Source organism: Danio aesculapii, chromosome 21 (assembly GCF_903798145.1).
Source record: "Danio aesculapii chromosome 21, fDanAes4.1, whole genome shotgun sequence".
In the NCBI taxonomy this organism is placed as follows: Eukaryota; Metazoa; Chordata; class Actinopteri; order Cypriniformes; family Danionidae; genus Danio; species Danio aesculapii.
In genome coordinates, this window is record NC_079455.1 from 14510603 (window position 1) to 14529075 (window position 18473).

General features: G+C 35.1%; 2 protein-coding genes across 3 annotated transcripts in view; one reads left to right on the forward strand and one right to left on the reverse strand.

Annotated features, from left to right (window-relative positions):
* afap1l1b (actin filament associated protein 1-like 1b) overlaps positions 1-6076 on the reverse strand; it is a 51791-nt gene extending 45715 nt beyond the window's left edge. The window contains exon 1 of the mRNA XM_056446745.1: positions 5988-6076. Coding sequence (XP_056302720.1) covers positions 5988-6003 — 16 coding nt within the window. The 5' untranslated portion in view covers positions 6004-6076. The remainder of the gene's footprint in view (positions 1-5987) is intronic.
* Positions 6077-9962: 3886 nt separating this feature from the next.
* snx12 (sorting nexin 12) lies at positions 9963-18203 on the forward strand. 2 transcript variants are annotated; one of them, XM_056445916.1, is made up of 5 exons: positions 9963-10328; positions 10782-10877; positions 13003-13127; positions 16804-16894; positions 18187-18203. In XM_056445916.1, exons 1-5 carry the CDS (start codon positions 10164-10166, stop codon positions 18190-18192), a joined length of 483 nt encoding a protein of 160 aa, XP_056301891.1. In that variant the 5' UTR covers positions 9963-10163; the 3' UTR covers positions 18193-18203. The 2 variants fall into 2 exon arrangements, with proteins under 2 accessions (XP_056301891.1, XP_056301890.1); XM_056445915.1 differs by lacking the exon at positions 18187-18203 and having other exon boundaries at positions 16804-18113.
* Positions 18204-18473: the final 270 nt, after the last annotated feature.

Genomic DNA, 18473 nt, shown 5'->3' on the forward strand with positions numbered 1-18473 from the left:
TAATAAGTTCAGCTGACTCCTTTTTGTTTAAGTCTAATAGGTTCAGGCAGGTAAAACTTTGATATATAAGTTATGTCAACAAATTCAAACCTGATAAGTTAAAGAGTCACGAAACACCTAAACACATTTTTTTGATATGTTGACAGTCATAAATGTGTCCCACGCTGCTAAAAACACTATTAGGACACATATATTTCACTAAAAAGTGAACATTGGTTGTTTTTGCGTTATTTCGAGCTAATTCGTTCTTCTGGTTTGAAAAGAAATTTTGAAGCTACGTCACGGCCATAAGATCATTGTGGAAATTTGAACGTGTAGACTGGATGTCTGTACCGGCCAGTACAACGTGATGTCTTTTGAGTTTTCAGCATTAATTCATGCGAAAGACTTGGTTCGAACCAATCAGCATGCTCTATTGTGAATGAGGTGCCATTTCTTTAATATGCATCTTTAATATGCATCGATAGCTTCGAAGAACTACCTGCACTACCTGTTACAGTGTTCAGACGGCAGAGAGACGCCATGTTGTGTTGCCAACCGTGATTAAAACAAGTGAAAGAAGAAGAATTGTTTGGAGACATGGGTCATCAGTGTTGCGTTTATAATGTGCCGCAACAAAGGTTTTGTTTCCCTTTCCCGCAATGAGAGCTCCACTGCGTGTGGGCCTACATTTGTCGATTACAGTGGTCTGCTGACACGCAAGAAAGTTATGCTTGTAAGGAACTTTTATTACCCCAGAGCTTTTCACATCAGGAAATGGTGAAATCTGGATTTGCCACTCGTCTTCTTTTAAAAATAGACGCGGCTCCAATTGGTGTTGATTGTCCTATCTCTACGGATTTGGTAAGTGTGTGATCAGTGTTCTTTGTTTATGTTTATTCAGATGGCAAAGTTAGGCCCAATCTCAATTCTACCCCTTAGCCCTTCCCCTTACCCCTACGCCTCATTTTGTGCGTTCCCGTGAAGGGGTAGGTCCCAGTTCTCTTTAGCTTGAAGGCGTAGGGCTAAAGGGATGGGGTATACACCCCTTCGAAAGGAGATTTTTCAGGACCTCGCTTGAAACCAAGGGGTAAGAAAATTTCCCAGAATACACCAGCAACAACGCCAGCATGACTGCATCCGGAAATAAGGAGATCCACAAATTAGTATTTTTTGTCATTATTATGTATTTTTACAACAAACAAGCAAATGTTTTAATATATTCATAACCGCGTTCATGTTTTACCGGCAAGCTTTAAAAAAAAAAAACGCTAAAATAAAAACAGCAAAATTTTGCGCTCTGACATTCTGACATTCTGACACTCGATGGTGCTCAAATACCCTGTCAGGAAAGTCTAGTGGCTGGAAATGACCTTTTTACAGTGTCTACTATAATGTTAATGTTGTTTTTGGTGTGTGTACATAGATGAATATGGCCACTGTGTAAATGCACAGTACAGTTACGATCTTAATGCCACATTACATCGTTATGCTAACATAATATATGCCTTCAGTGATTTCCTGAATATAAATACCAAAAAATAACACAACTGGAATAACTACAGCAGTCGCAATCGTCTGATCTCATATGAAGCAAGAGATAGCGATGAAATATGATAACGTGTGCAGGTGCTGTAGTGCTGTCCCAATTCTTAGGGGTAAATTTTGAAGCCCTTTCCATCCACACTCGGTTTTAAGGGCCAAGGGGAAGGGGTAGGGGTACAAAAACAGAATTGGGATTGGGCCTTAGTATCGTCAGCAGAACTCTTTCAGTTTTTAAAGACATACCTTAGTCAAAAATGATTTAGTTACTAAATTTTCCGTTAATATCACTACAATATTATGGACCGGAAGATCCACTGTAAATGCTCCTCTCGAATGTAAACATGTAAACACCTCAGTCAAACTATTACCATCGTGTAGGATTTTCGCCACATTTTGTGACAGGATAGTCTATACACACATGGCTGTTTGATGCAATTTTTTGCACCAACGTGCGCTATCAAAAATTCAATTAAAACACCACTCTTCTAGCTGTTCCTCACATCCAATATCTTGTTTGTCACGGGAGCATGCATGAAATGTTCCTGAATAAAAGTGAAAGTGCCAAACTGCAGGTAAAGGTGCAGTAGGTAACTGTCTTCAGAAATATTCTTTGTTGTGCTGGTTGAAAGTCTCTTCACATTTCGATAGCATTGATTAAAGTAAATGATCTAAATGTGTTTATATGTATTTTTATATTCTGGGTAAGACTAAAAAATGTTCGACCAATTAAAATAGAGTCAGGCCGACATCTCCCATAATTTTGCTCAGGACTGCTTGCAGAGGCTATGGATATTTAAGGTCACAATTTTGTAATTAATGTTCAGTTTGTTTCACAGACCAATTGTTTCGCTTCATACAACCTCAATTTATCACCAGCAGCAAGTTAATCCACTCTTTCCTACAAGGCGATGCCAAGACTGTGCTTTTCTTGGCAGTGCACAGTGTATTGTTGTCTTGGAGCATCTTTATTGTTAGGTATCTGTGCATTTCCCTCTCTTGATATTTAACTACTACATCACAAAGGAGTGGGCGGAGCTAAACAGGCAGCAATGAAGAGGTGGGTGCTCATTTTTTTCTGTAGAGGCGGGGTTTAGACGCACTATTTCAGAATAAATTGGCACTTTCCACGACCTGCAGCCAACTTTATCATATATTTTTAGATTAAAGATTTTTTAAACAGGTTCGAATGGTACAATGACCTCTTGTGTATTTAAAGGTCAATTTTAATTCTCAGATCATGACCCCTTCATTACTTTTTAGACCCAACAATCTAAATTTTTTCATCCCATTGACTTTCATTCATAAATATCAGAGTGAAGGAGACAGGAAACATGATGAAGTTTCACATTTCACACTTGCATTCCAGAGTTTAAGTTTGGTTAGGTCATTCCTGTGAATTGGTATCACACGATGAAGTGTGTGACCAACAGAAAATCAATACATCAATGCTAAATTCACAATAATATAGCATAGCAAAATATATTTTCTTTTACATCGTGAATTTAAAAGATATGTTGAATAATATTCTTTAAAAATAAAAAATTCTGAAAAGAATGTCTGTACAAATTAAGTGTGCTTGATGTCTAACACAACATTTGGTTCACCTACATGATTTAGACCTACTAAGAGAAGCAAGCACACATTAAACAGGCATTTCAAATCTCTCCATGACTAAAAACAGTAACATGTAGCTAATGAGCTGTTTTTTCCTGGCATCCACGCAAACAAACTGAATGTCGAACACATTCTCTAGCGGATTTCCTGTGTGAGAGGCAAGGAAGTCTTCTTTCAGATCATGAATAGCTATCAAGCTGAACTGGCCTTCAACCAGTGCAGAACAGCAGGATGAAGGGGCAATGGAAAGTTTGGGACATGAGGAATACAGGATGAGCGGATGAGACATATTTGACAGCATGGCTGTGAATAGACCTGCACTTTTGGGTCTATTTAATGTTTCAGGGTATTAAGTGTGAATAATTACTGTAATTATTATTTGATTATACTGGAAATGTTTATTTCAGAAAAAAAAAATAAGTAAAAAGTAACAAAACAGCTGCTTTGTGTTTCATAAAATGTCATTTTTAGTCCACTTACTGACAAAACTTTACAAGTAAATTTCATTTGTTAATATTTGATTATGAGGGGCGACACAGTGGCGCAGTAGGTAGTGCTGTTGCCTCATAGCAAGAAGGTCGCTGGTTCGAGCCTCAGCTGGGTCAGTGGAGTTTGCATGTTCTCCCTGCGTTCGTGTGGGTTTCCTCCGGGTGCTCCGGTTTCCCCCACAGTCCAAAGACATGTGGTACAGGTGAATAGGCTAAATTGTCCGTGGTGAATGAGTGTGTGTGGATGTTTCCCAGAGATGGGTTGCAGCTGGAAGGGCATCCACTGCGTAAAATGAATGCTGGATAAGTTGGTGGTTCATTCCGCTATAGCAACCCCAGATTAATAAAGGGACTAAGCCGACAAGAAAATGAATGAATGAATATTTGATTATGGATTAACTAACATGAAATAATAAACACAATACTGTAACAGAATTTATACATTTTTGTTTAACATTATTTAAAACCTTAATCTTAAACTGTGTAAATGCTGTATTTTAATTAGTTTATGTGAGCTCATTTAATGAAAGAAAGTGAAAACAATTTGTAATAAGGGTTCATTTGTTACCATTAATTAATGTATTAGATAATACACAAAATTTTTGTAAACCAATAAGCATTTTGTAAATCAATAAGCATTTTGTAAAGTAAAACAAATGATTTGTTATCATAAATATTAAATTAAACTGAAACGAGTTCAATTATCTGGCAATGGGCAAAGTAAAATAATATTATTTCAAATCTACAACAAGATAATTTTATTTTATATTATTTCTGAAAATAAAACAATGTTTTTACTTGTCCAGAAAATGTTTTTTGGTTTATGAACTTTCCGATATTTGAATTATAAAAATAACTAATTAAGAAAAGCATTTTTTGTACGTAACAATATATTTAACAGCATTTCTTTCTTAATTTTAGATCATGAAAATGCAGTTGTTCATTGCTCGTTCATCGTAATTGCATTAACTAAAGTAAACCATACTGTAAAACCCAACAGTAAACTTTATCAAATAAAATAAGTGTAGTTAACTCAAAATAAATTCTACTCATTTAAAAAGAGTTTTGAACTAAGTGTTGAAGGTAATGAGTTAATTAAATACCTCTTCAACTTAAATGGAGTAAGTTCACAGTACTCATATAAATTAGTTTTTTTTTAACTCAAATGGTTTGTTGCAATCGGTTTCCTAAAAAGGTTTGAGTTGCCTTAACTTGTTGGGTTATACAGTACTCAGTTGGTGTGAGTTCTCTTCATTTATTGGGTTTTACTGTGCTTAAATTGCTTCATTTACTCAAATGGATTAAGTTCACAGTACTCATTAGGATTAGTTTTTGAACTTAAATGGTTTGTTGCAATCGGTTTCCTCAAACGGTTTGAGTTACCTTAACCTATTCGGTTTTACAGTGCAATACAACTTATGATTTTACCAATATGTAGTAATGTAGTAATAAACATGAACTACAGTAAATAAATGCTTTAGAAGTATAGTTCACATATGTTCACGTTAACTGATGTTGTTAGCTAATGCAAACAAATGAACTCTCATTAAAAAGTGTTCCCATTAAACATACATATGCATAAAACATATTTGATACTGTATAGGACAAAGTATGAATTTAAGGTATAATATATTTTACAAATGTATTCATATTTTTTTATTTACTGTAATATTTATGACAACATGATTGACTAGACAAGCTTATCTTAAACATGAAAGATTGACATGCAGAAAGGGGAGATGATGTCATCATGATGTCATCATTATGCTTTTTATGGAATTGCAGAAACTTTATTTCTACGGAATTGCATCATTTCCATAAAACAGAATGATAATGATGTAATGATGACACATATATTGGGGACAAAATGTTATATCCACTAAAAACCACATAAACACAACTGAAAATACCTCAATTTCTCTCTCTTTCTCATATATAGTTATTATTGACATTCTATTGTATACATATAGGTTACTTCTATTGTATTATTATATTATTGAATAAATATGAATCAACATAAAGCAATAGCGAAACCACAGCATCTTTGCTTTAAGATAAAAAGGGGAAAAACACATTTTAAGTAGTAATTTGCCACACATAAAATCTGACATTGATATTCAAGCTATATTTTCACATTTTAGTCATCTCTTGCATCACCAACCACAGTAAATTGCGGTTTAAAAACAAGAAAATTCTCGATAAAGCTATAATTGCACTAATAATATCGTTCACATTCCACCACAGGTAGGCTGCTACACGACAACGGTGTTCTGTATTCCAACACTATCCAGAAACTAAAATAATAAGTTATAACGTATTTATTGTCAGGTTATTTTAGTATGAATGATATTTGAGACTTACAGGTGGAGTCCTCCATGAGGAAGGTGGTGTTTTTCTTGAGTACTCCGTGAACACGCTTCAACAGTCCCGCGCTCTCATGCACACGAGCAGCATCTTGTGCGGCGCGCTCGTGGCCAACACTACACTTTTGACAGGGGCACACAGCTCCAAATCACCGCTCTCCCGGGTCTTAGTGCTCGTTACTTAACTTGCTTAGCAAACAAAAAAATCTTTATTATTATTATTATTATTATTATTATTATTATTATTATTATTATCATTATTATTGTTATTATTATTATTGTTGTTGTTGTTATTATTATTTTAAAATTGTTATTGTTGTTGTTGTTGTTGTTATTTATTGCTATTATTTAATAAATGTGCAACAACTTGGCATTATCAGTATCTGTACATGTTCACAATACAATAAAAGAACGTGCAAAAAATGGAAAAATACATACATAAATATTAACATTACATAGGGATAAAATATATAAATAAATAACAAAGCATAACAAAATAAATGAAAGGGGCTAGGGTTTTTCCTGTTGTTTATATTGTTTTATAAAATACATTATAAAAGATTAATTGCACTTTTTGTTTACATTTTCATCAGGGTCTTACTTAAGAAAGAATCATTATAAAGAATTATAAGAATCATTATAAAAGGTACAAAACATTGGTTTCGCCTTCAAATGTTTAGATTTTTGTATGTAGAATTTCACAAATATGAGGATGTTATTGATTAAGGAGGCATTTGTTTTACTGTCAATTAGATAATATCATTTACAGTGAAGATCCCAATGAGCTTAACGACTAATTACAGAAGTAAACGTCATCTATAGTGCATTAATTAACAGTTATTTTATAATTAGCAGGAGCGGATTTAACCAATAAGCAAGGTAAGGGGGCACATAGGGCCCCAGGAAATTGGGACCCCCAACAAATATCAAGAAGTATAAATTATACCTATAAACTATTAATAACATCGTTTTCTACCCTATTTTGTATGGTGAGAGTTAAACAAACACAATTTTAACGTAATTAAATATTAATTAATATACAATCAAATATGACATTATTATAATAATGTAATGTTATGTAATAATAATAATATTACAAAACAAAATATTCATCATGGAGCAGTCCAGCAGTCAAATTTATAAAATATTTATATATTTATTATTTTTAGTTGTAAATTATTTTAAGAAAACTAAACATTTAAAATGTAGAGATTACATTATTTGAACAATTAGCATGTTGAAAATTGATTGAGTGATATAAAAAAACAGCAATATAAATAAATATTAAATAAAAGTAGAAGGGTTCATTTCCAGACTTGGGCCCTATATGGCTGGAATTGCTTAGGGCCCCAAAATCCCTAAATCAGCCCCTGATAATTAGTGTATTTTGAGAGGACTACACATCTGTTCATTGCAACATTAAAGTAAAAAGCTTGCCCTTTCAGTATTTGAATATGCTACATGGTAAATTATGCTGTCATGCGAGAAAACAAGCATTTGTTTGGTGTTTGGAACTATAGGACAATAGTTAATAACCATATTGTTTTGAATCAAAGCAACATCAGCATTATTACTGAGAAGCCAGAGATTGTGGCTGATGCTAAAGTTTAGCTCCATCCAGAGGTTGAATGCAGTATTAGACATCAAAATCACAGATTTGACACTTTCTCTGAATATAGGCTGCATTAGTGCCCCCAGTCACTTTTTGAGAAGCGATTTTTTTAATGATCATAAGCTATGAACCAGCTACACTGTAAAAAAAGTTGAAAAGTTGACTTTCTTTTAGTTGAAGTTGACTTTAAAAAGTTGAAGTTCTTTTTTACAGTGTATGAGAAGAAACATCACATCACAAGCTTATATTAGAAACAAAAAGTATATGAATATCAGTAATAAAGACGAAATGTACTGAACAATGAAGGAAAGAACTACAGATGAATAAAATCTACACTGAAATATCAAATTGAATTTAAAGTTTGTTGTTCTATAGTAACAGTACATTTCTGGTGTATTTCTAAATATGCATATATAAATATGTACAGGGCGCAAAGGGTAGCATAATTTCCTCACAGCAAGAAGGTTGCTGGTTCGAGCCCCGACTGGGTCAGTTGGCATTTCTGTGTAGAGTTTGCATATTCTCCCCATGCTTGCGTGGGTTTCCTTTGGGTGCTCCGGTTTCCCCCACAAGTCCAAAGACGTGGTATAGGTGAATTGGGTAAGCTAAATTGTCCGTAGTGTATGTGTGTGAATGGGTATGTATGGATGTTTCCCTGTGATGGGTTGTAGCTGGAAGGGCATCTGCTGCACAAAAAATATGCTGGATAAGTTGGTGGTTCATTCCACTGTGGTGACCCCAGATTAATAAAGGGACTAAGCCGAAAAGAAAATGAGTTAATGAATAAATATTTACAAATAATAATAATAATAATAATAATAATTCCTTACATTTATATAGTGCTTTTCTGGACACTCAAAGCGCTTTACACATTTGGGGAAATCTCCTCATTCACCACCAGTGTGCAGCATCCACCTGGATGACGCTACGGCAGCCATATTGCGCCAGACCACAGACCACTCACCAGCTGATTGGTGATTGGCTGATTATAAGAATGCAGAGTGAGTTTAGGATCTGTTATGACACACTTAATTGCTCACTGTGACTCTCTGATTGGTTGATTTCCTTTGCAGCCTCATGGAAAACTTTCTGAATTTCCTTATCAATATATTTAAAATAATTTGAAATAGTGTAAATAGATGAGTTCAATAAGCACACACAAACTCACAACTGATCTGTCTGTAAATGATTGTAAATTATTAAATTTGGTAATTAATTAATAATCATTGTGATTACATTGATTTGGGAAAGAAAAATTATTCACTGGTGATAATATCTAATCTAAAATGTCAAATTTTCTAATCTGCATATTAACACTATCTAAAAGGATGTAATTAATGTTAACAATTAACAAATAAATAAGAGTGCGTGGTGGCGCAGTGGGTAGCGCTGTCGCCTCACAGTAACAAGGTCGCTGGTTTGAGCCTTGGCTGGGTCAGTTGGCATTTCTATGTGGAGTTTGCATGCTGTTCGCGTGGGTTTCCTCTGGGTGCTCCAGTTTCCCCCACAAGCCTGAAGTCATGTGGTACAGGTGAATTAATTAAGCTAAATTGTCCGTAATGTATATGTGTGAATGAGAGTATATGGGTGTTTACCAGTGATGGGATGCAAAAGGTCATCTGCTGTGTAAAACATATGCTGGACAAATTGGTGGTTCATTTGACTGTGGCTGCATTAAAGCTGAAAAGAAAATGAATGAATGAATAAATAAATTTGAAACATTTAAACACATTTAAAAACAACAATTGAGACCGTTTACATTCAGACTTTATTTGTTTACATTAGTTAACGTAAAAATTAGGCTACTTCTAAAGCATGTTTTAATAATCGTTTAGCATTTTTGCATTAAAGGTTTAACTGTTGATATTAATATTTATATTGATATTTATGATGCAAACTAAATATTATTTCATGGAATTGAACTAACATGAACAGAATGCTTATAAAATAGTATTTATAATAAAATATAATAAAATCTATCATAGTATCTTAATATTATTAATAATGCTGATTTACATTAAAGACATGAACTATTTTATTAGCCAGATAAAATGCCTACTAAACGTTGATTGTTCATCCTGAGTATGTGATATTTAAAATACAACAATAAATAACAACCACTAATATGTACTAAAATGCACACCTTTCTACAAAGCGTTTTAACACTCAAATCTGAGAATTTGATTTGATTTAAAAACCCAGAAATGTCAAAAGAAAAAAAATAGCAAGGAACCATGAAGAGCCCACCCTTTACGTTGATCTTAAGCATTATAGGTCAATCGGCTGTCAATCATCAAAAAACAGACCATCTATTGGATAGCTCAGTAAAAAATAGGTGGGTCGTGAAGTAGGTCTCCCAAACTGCTGCACATATCATCGCATCGGGGAGAAGCGCAGGATTTCCTGTGGCATTGCTGAAGTGGACGCATCCAAGTTTTACATTCGCAGAAGTACCTAGCCCACTTTCACATCCGTCGATTTAATGTCTTAACCAAAACCATCTCATCCGTACGTGCTCAAGACTACACCTCGACGTAGTTAGTCTGCAAGAAGTCATCGAAGATGTCCGAAGCCACAGTTGCCGATACTCGCCGGTTAAACTCCAAACCGCAGGATCTGACGGACGCCTACGGCCCTCCCAGCAACTTTCTGGAAATCGACGTGTACGACCCGCAGACTATAGGAGTCGGTCGTAATCGCTTCACCACCTACGAAGTCCGGATGAGGGTAGGCTGAATAACCGTAATTGTGTGTTTGTTCCGGAGAGGCTGCGGCTCGGTTCGGCCTAACATTAGTTAGCCTGAGAGCTAACATGCTAACTAACAACCCCATTCGAACTTAAAGATTGTAAAGCTTCACAAAAGAGGGTTTTAATTGATAGTACTGCTAGATTTTAGTCTAAATTCGTTTTGCTGAGTGCGCATGTCTGATTTAGGCAGTCTGGCGGATAGAGATTGAGCCAATTTAGCTGTTGTTGTCATTCTGTCATTCAGCAACATTCAACGAGTTGTTGTTTTGCATTTATGACATAAAATGTATAATTAGATGCTTTAATGTTACATTTGCATCACTTTAATAATGTAGTGTATTGGATGTATTCGAGAACGCGTATTATGTACAGTTTTACAATCGACCGATGCTAATGTAATGATTTATTCTGCGTTCTCCGTTGAAATGCAGACAAATCTTCCCATTTTTAAACTGAAGGAGTCGGTTGTCAGACGAAGATACAGCGACTTCGAGTGGCTGAAGAACGAGCTGGAAAGAGACAGCAAGGTATGACATCCTGGAGACTTGCAGGAAACATCCTGCATTATAAAATGTAATTAATAACAAATGGTTGGTAACGTTGGGACTTAAAGAAACCCTGTATGCTGTATATTTGTTAGACATGTACTTGAGATGTAAGCCTTTTCTTAATTCATTCTCAAAACATTCATTTATTCATTTTCTTTTCGGCTTAGTCTCTTTATTATTCAGGGTTCGCCACAGCGGAATGAACTACCAACTTATGAAGCTCGTTTTACACAGTGGATGCCCTTCCAGCTGCAATAGACAAAACATTAAAAAACGTATTTGTTTCTGTGTCTTAAATGTCTTCATTTACCATTATACAGCTTAGGGTTTTAATTAAGGCTGCACAATATTTCGTTTCACCATTGATATCGCAATGTGAGTGTCTGCAATATTCACATCCCATTATATGCAATGATAAATTGGGATTATAGTCGATCATCATTTGAAAATACATGAGATTTGTGGAGTCATTGCTAGGGCGAGACTGAATCTGCGGACATTTTTAGCTTTTTCTGTGCAGAATTTTGTAAAAAATCATCTGCAGATGTATGTGGAATTACTTTGGGAGTATCGTATCTAAAAACTTAGTGTATATAAAATAAAAAAATACCTTTTTAACTTTGAATGTTTACAATGCAAATCCAATTAGATCAATTTATTTGGTAAACAAAGCAAGTCTCTCATATAATATATCTACTAAAAGACTTTACAAACTGTATTGTAAATTAATCATATGAACATTTTCATATTTGTTAATAATATTACTGAAATTAATTTAAAAACTGAATAAATATAAATTTACACAAGTAAAAGTTTAGACTCATTGATGGGCTGCATGGGAAGATTTCATGTGGGCCTACTCACTGCATAGTATAACCATAACAGTGAAACTTTTTCATTTGCATGTGTTTTATAGGCATTTCAAGAGAGTGTAAAGCATTCGGGCACAATAACGTAAGACATTTGTTTAATGAAGAATACTTCAAATAACTTTAGAAAACTTGAAAAAACTAGAAAACTTGAAAAAATGAAGAATAGTTTTGCTGAATTATTAACACAATGAAGTCTAAACAGTGTTATTTTACATTACATTACCTGAATGCTGTTTGACTAATAAAAACATTAAGCACTGTTTATTTTACTTTTATACTTGTTTTATTGTAATTATTCTTTTAATTTGTTTATTTATTTATTTTTTAATCAAATGAAGTATTTTTTCACAAATAGGGTTATTCAAGCCTTCTGGTGAAAGTGTATTCATGTCATAATATATATCGCAGCAAAACAAAATATTGCAATGTGAGATTTTTCCAATATCGTGCAGCCCTAGTTTTAATGTGAAACACTACTGGCAAAAAGACGTACATTTGTTTCGTCTAATGGAATATAAACGTCCTGGGTACACTTTTAAGTGTTTCTTTAATAACTTTTGGTTAATTTGTGTGTGTAGATTGTATATCTATATTTTATACAATACTTAGTGTTTTTTTTTTTTTTTTTTCTCCTGTACTGAACCATACAGCTCCGCTTTAGCAGCACTTACAAAAACAAAAGTATACAGTTTTATTTGTATCTGTGGTCTGAAATTATTTTTTACAGAGAGAAATGTTCATGCATAATTTGCTTGATTGCATACAACATGGAATTAATAAAATCATGTCACTAAATAATGCGTGCACTGCAAAAACATAATATTTTTCTCGTTATTTTTGTTTTGTAATAAGCATAAACTAATTTTAAAGTAAAAAGACATTTGTGATGTATAAGACATCAGCATACAATCAGTGAATTATTATCAGCATAGTCAGTGCATTTTTTTTTTTTGTGACTTGAAATACTTTGGTTTAACCTAATCCAAACAAAACATGTTACAATAATGTGTATCTAATGAAGATAAAGATTTCACTGCTAATTGTGTGCCATGACCTGAATGGGGATGTTTTTAGAATTTTACTTAAAGATTGCTAAAAACAGACCGCAATAGGTTTTCCAGCAGATTGTTGATGATTTTGAGGCCTTAAAATCTATCCACAAATTTATTTAGTAGGCTAACTACGATTTTTAGAGTGGAATTTGTTTTAAAATGTATGCAATGGTTTCCTAGATTGTTGTGCCTCCATTGCCTGGAAAGGCATTGAAGAGACAGCTCCCCTTCCGTGGAGATGAGGGCATTTTTGAAGAGTCCTTCATTGAGGAGAGACGAGCTGGGCTTGAACAGTTCATCAACAGGTTAGCACTCACAGTTATGGTTTAAATTAAATTGGACGTACAAGAGAGTCAAGCACATTGTCAATGTTTTGTGAATGACTACACACAATTTGTTCTTCACTTTTAGGGGCTTTTAAAGTTACACCATTTTTAACTCATAAGTTTTTTTTGTTTTTTGTTTTTAGACAAAGCAGTATGTAAGCCTAAAATCGCAGACTTTTGAAATAAATGTTTTTAGTTGTGTAAATGTACACTAAGGGTGCATGTCCACTGAAGCATTTTTTTGTAGCTGAATGCTGTACAACACTCAGCTTTGAACTGTAAGAGCATTTAACTCTTTATTGGGCAAAGAACTATATATTGTAACTTTGACACTGATTACTAGGGGTTTAATGAGACACATCCCACAAAATGAGTCTGGGTCCATGAGATTTTTAGACTTATATTTTAAAATAGTGTTATTCAACTGAAAAGCACAATGTATATGCATGTAGGTGAAAATTTTACTTTATGAAGCAAAACTTCGGTTTAAATACATTATGCAGTAATAAACGTGAAGTCTGCAAAAAAAAATCCCACAAATTCAACTGACAAGCTATAGCATAAAAAATACAAATAGTATAAAAAAAACCCCACAAAAAACCTTCGAAAGCAGTGGTCCTCAACCACAGGGACCGATCCCGATCCGTGGATCAGTTGGTACTGGGGCGCACGATCATTAATTATTTCCATCTGAACTATCTTTTATTTTGAAAAATGACCGTATTCTCTCACTCATGTCTTAGTCACTTCAACATTCAAATTTAACCCACAAGCAGCAAAATGTGTGAGAAACGGACGTCTTTGGTAAATTTCCTTGCGAAAGGGAAAATGCCCTGTGAAGGACCCGTAAACTGCCAAGGAATGGATCCGCAACCCCTTTGTCAACAAATCAGCTTAATCAACTATGTCTGTGCAAGAAGAGCAACTGCTGTAGATCACAAATTAGCCTTTTAAGGGCTGTTTGCATATCGCGTCTTTTCTAGAGTTCACACAAGTTCGTTATTTCCAGTGGAGGTGCACGGTGCGCTCGCGCCTTCCAGACGCATCCAGTTGAATGAATGCCGCAAGCGCATCGTGAGTCGCGTTAAAAGAACTGGCTGATTAGCTTCATGCTTTGTATGGAATATACACATTTCTGTAAGATTAATTCTCTTAGACGAACACAAACACCCAAACACTGCAGAGCTTTGTAATTTTTCTTCAAGAGTAAAACTTGTATAAGAGTAACCGCAATGTTTTGTCAGCTTGTTCCTCTGAGAAAAACAGTTGATGGTCGCCTAGCAACCAGCCCCCCCCCTTCCGTGGTAACTTTGTCAAAGCATTGACCAGTCCATGGTGATAAAACATTGAGGACCACTGCTTTTAAAGTGCAATCAAACGGCGCAATAACTATAATCAAAGTAGTGCTTTCTCTTAAAACACAACGTCTTTACATCTCTTTTTAAGCATAAAAGATAGTGTAATACATATGGTCATGTTTTTAATATTTATATTTTTTCCTTTATTGACCCTTCGCTAAGCCCCGCCCTCCTTAGTTACTGTTGCTACGCCTGTCAAGCTTTCGTGCCTGGCACGGCTTTTGCAATGTGTATGTGCCGGTGTCAGACATTGCCAGGGATATAATGTCATTTTTGGCGAACAGGTAAGATATCGGAGAACGCCAGACAAAAAAGAACTGTGGTGTGCATTACAGGGGTATATTCACGGCATAATAGGCAACCGATTAGAGAATAATTTAATCAAAATTGAAGCTAGCTTAGCCTAGCCGCCTCATACGCTGACCATTCAACAGCTTAGCTAATGCTCAGCAGGAGAGGTGACATTTAAAAATAATCTAATAATAACAAATGAAACTGTCATTTCTCTATTTTTAGCCAAAAAGCCTGTTAGATTATTCTTGTGCAATGAAATATAGCGTTACTAACCGATGAGGAAACACGCATGGACATTGCTTTTACGTAGTTCATTCATAGAGAGAACAGCCAGAAAGGGGAAACTGATGGATTTGTGCCAAATATTAGCTTCATTGACCCATAACAATGTACAGTAAGTTACCTATTACTGTCAGTATGTTTGTGTGCTCTTTATAAATTAATGAAAAACAGCTGCTGGTAAAGTATATTGATTGCAAGTGCTCAGTTTGCGATCACATTTCTGTTTTGTTCTGTTGATTTGTAATTTCAAATATTAGTAGCTTGAAATAGATGGAAATATGAAGTTCAGTAAAGTTAGCAACAGATTTGCAGATTCGTATTTTCTGGATCAATAACTCATGTCATTATGACCTATTCGCTATTAGTATGACTAAGTTACTATGGCGAAGGCTTAATTGGAGCATTGCTCATAATATCGAGCGAAAAAAAAAGAAAAAGACAGCTGGGAAGCATAACCTGCTTTGTATTTTTGTAGAAAACACAGTTTAGATCTGTTTAGGGTAAGAGGTGTGTAAGTTATTGCTGTCTGTCACTGAATGTCAGGAATATCAAAACAAAACCAACTTAACTTCGCTCCTTTAGCGCCCCTCACACAGCTTGATCCACGTTGGCATTTCTCCTCTTGGGTTTTTGGTTTTGAAAAGGGAAAAAATTCCACCATCCCGTCCAAAATTTAAGCATACCAGGTATCAGATTTGCACAATCCATATGCTCAACACTTTGGCTTGTTTCCCTCGCTCAAAAGCTTGACAGAGCCCCTGCGCGTAGCTACGGTTGCTAAGCCACGATTGGTGGATAGCGTTTTTTTGGTGTGGCATAGCGAAGGGTCAATTGGGATATGACAATGTGAGAGGAGGCAAAGTCAGAAAAGGCCTTTCCTGTAGTGTACTTGCGGGATGTTTTTCCCATCACATAAATTTTCAACACTCGTTGAAAGTAGTTTAAAATGAATTCTGCACATTTGCAGTAATTGTGTTGCACATTCCGCGTCATTCGAGTCATGAAACAGTAATTTGCCTCTATTTTAACTTTTGCATTGACTTTGTATGTAACTTGCGCAAATACTTACATATTACCAGTATAATATGTTTGGCAAAGTGATGCTATTTAAATATACAATGTGTTCCGTATCATGCTCTGCTCCTTCTTTAAATATGGCACCCAAAACCATTTCTTCAGCCCCTGACGCAAACAGTAATTCCAGCCCAGCAATGTTATTTAAAAACACATTTTCCTCTTGTGATGGACTTAGTTTAACTCATGGAAACATAACTAATGAGTGCCATATAGACCATTCTGAGGAATGTAAACAATAACAATGGTCCTAAGTTTCCTGTATTACATTTTTAATTTCTATAGCTTCCAAGAATCCAAAAAGGTCCACATATTGATAAATAATGTTATGACCGCTGTTATAATGTTAAGATATGATTAAATTGCCTCTTGTTACAGTTATGAAATTTTGACAAGCAGGAAATGTTCATGGGCTAATGACATCACCACATTGAAATGGTCTATAAAGGGTTAAAAGCATTGAGCGCTCAGTACTTAGCCACAAATGGATGCTGAGCAGGTGGATGTCCTTTGACAACGTTATTGACGACAACCAAAAAAAAAATTCGAACAAAATGCTTCGCTGGATGTCCCCTAACTGTCAAGCTTTACTTCTTCTAGATTTCATGGATCATCTTCTTAAATGCTCTGCTCGTGTTTCTCCCCAGAATTGCAGGTCATCCTTTGGCCCAGAACGAACGCTGTCTTCACATGTTCCTGCAGGATGAAAGTATCGACCGGAACTACATTCCTGGAAAAGTACGGCAGTAGGGCTTTCCAAAACTGGGACATGGGAGGGTCTTCTTTCTTCAGTTTTCAGCTTCTATTCCCATTCATCTGCATTCAACAGTGCAGAGTAACGTTAATTTTTACACTGAGCAAAATCTAGATACGTGACGAACTGCGCAGGACTGGGTTTTATTTAACAGATCATGTTTTGTACATGCGTCTGAGAGTTTCTCTTTACACACACATTGTATTTCTTTGACATCTATACAATGTACTTGTTAGTGTGTTTGTGTGTGTGTGTGAGAGCATACATTATATAACTATACATTAAGCTGTAGCACTGTAAAGTGAAAAGGGTTGGCTCATATATTTGTCCTCTCTGGCGACTGTTGAAGAGTCGAGGTGTATTGCACGTCATTCCAAACTGCACAAATGCATTAAAATAGCAACAATGGATTTCAAAAATGGTCCTAAAGTAAAGCATTAAACTGTTTAACCAAAAAAAGCTCAAAAATATCCTGGAGTATGTTTGAAACTTGCATGAAATCACTTTTTTTTGTAGTCGTTCGACTATCACAGGGCTGTGAAATACTAGTCAGTATTTAAAATCGCAAACAGAACTCGAGGATATCGCTTGTCACTCTTTTAATTGTCCAATGCGTCATGTGAACAATTTAAAAGTACCATCTTATAAAAAATGTGAACGTTTCTATCAGTATCAATCAAATTACTCTGTGAACCCACTTTTTTTTCAGCCACATTGGATTAAATAATTACAGCTTTTTAATTTCAATTTTATGCAAAAAGATTTAGCTGGTGCTGTTCAGAAAGCTTTTTGTGTTTGTAAACAAATAAGTTCCTATAACTATTATATAATGCAGTGTATCAGGCCTGTTATTATGGTATTAGGCCTATAATAGGCATTGAGTAGTTGAAAGTCATACTTATTTTTGGGAGGTTGAAGTGCTGTAATATGTTCTTTTTTCAAACAATTTGGAGTTTTCCCAAGTAATTAATCAACAAACGTACCTATTTTTGGTATAAAGTGTTTGCGAGTTCATGCCGATCGTGTAAAAAACAATGAAAAACAGCTCCCTAAGAGGATGAAATATGTGCCAACTGCGTAAAGGTTGTCCTGCCAAAGTTCAGTCATTTTCCTCCAGAATGACTCTATATTTATGTTATCTCCTGTGGTCATCGATTTGTGCCTGTGACGTTTGTCTGTAAATAAAGTAAAAACCGAAATGGAGAGCACCGACTGGAGGTTTTTATAATATGGGAACGTTTTTTCCTTATTCTGTTTGTTTTCTCTTCCATTTTAGGTTTGAATGAAGTAAGTTTTGTTTTTGTTTTTTACTCTCAGTATGTTGTAACCAATGTGGGGGAAATGACGTCTGCATGATTTGCTAATAATCGAATCAGTTATAATGAGGGGGAAAACGCCGTCTCATGGCCATACTTACAAAGCTCATGTTAATGACCCTCTACATCCTGTTGCTTTGCTAATTCTGTTTTTGTTCTGCATCTGCTTGTCATGTCTTTAGCAGTCTACTTCTAGTGCTGGCTGCATGCCGCATGCTTTGTGTTGGAAATTCTGGAATCATATAGG

What these genes read in the sequence shown, in the direction of transcription:
- snx12 (XM_056445915.1), top strand. Translation starts at nt 10,164, where the DNA reads ATGTCCGAAGCCACAGTTGCCGATACTCGCCGGTTAAACTCCAAACCG. An exon ending in CCTACGAAGTCCGGATGAGG is followed by an intron (nt 10,329 to 10,781) that starts GTAGGCTGAATA and finishes GTTGAAATGCAG; the next exon opens with ACAAATCTTCCCATTTTTAA. An exon ending in CTTGAACAGTTCATCAACAG is followed by an intron (nt 13,128 to 16,803) that starts GTTAGCACTCAC and finishes GTTTCTCCCCAG; the next exon opens with AATTGCAGGTCATCCTTTGG.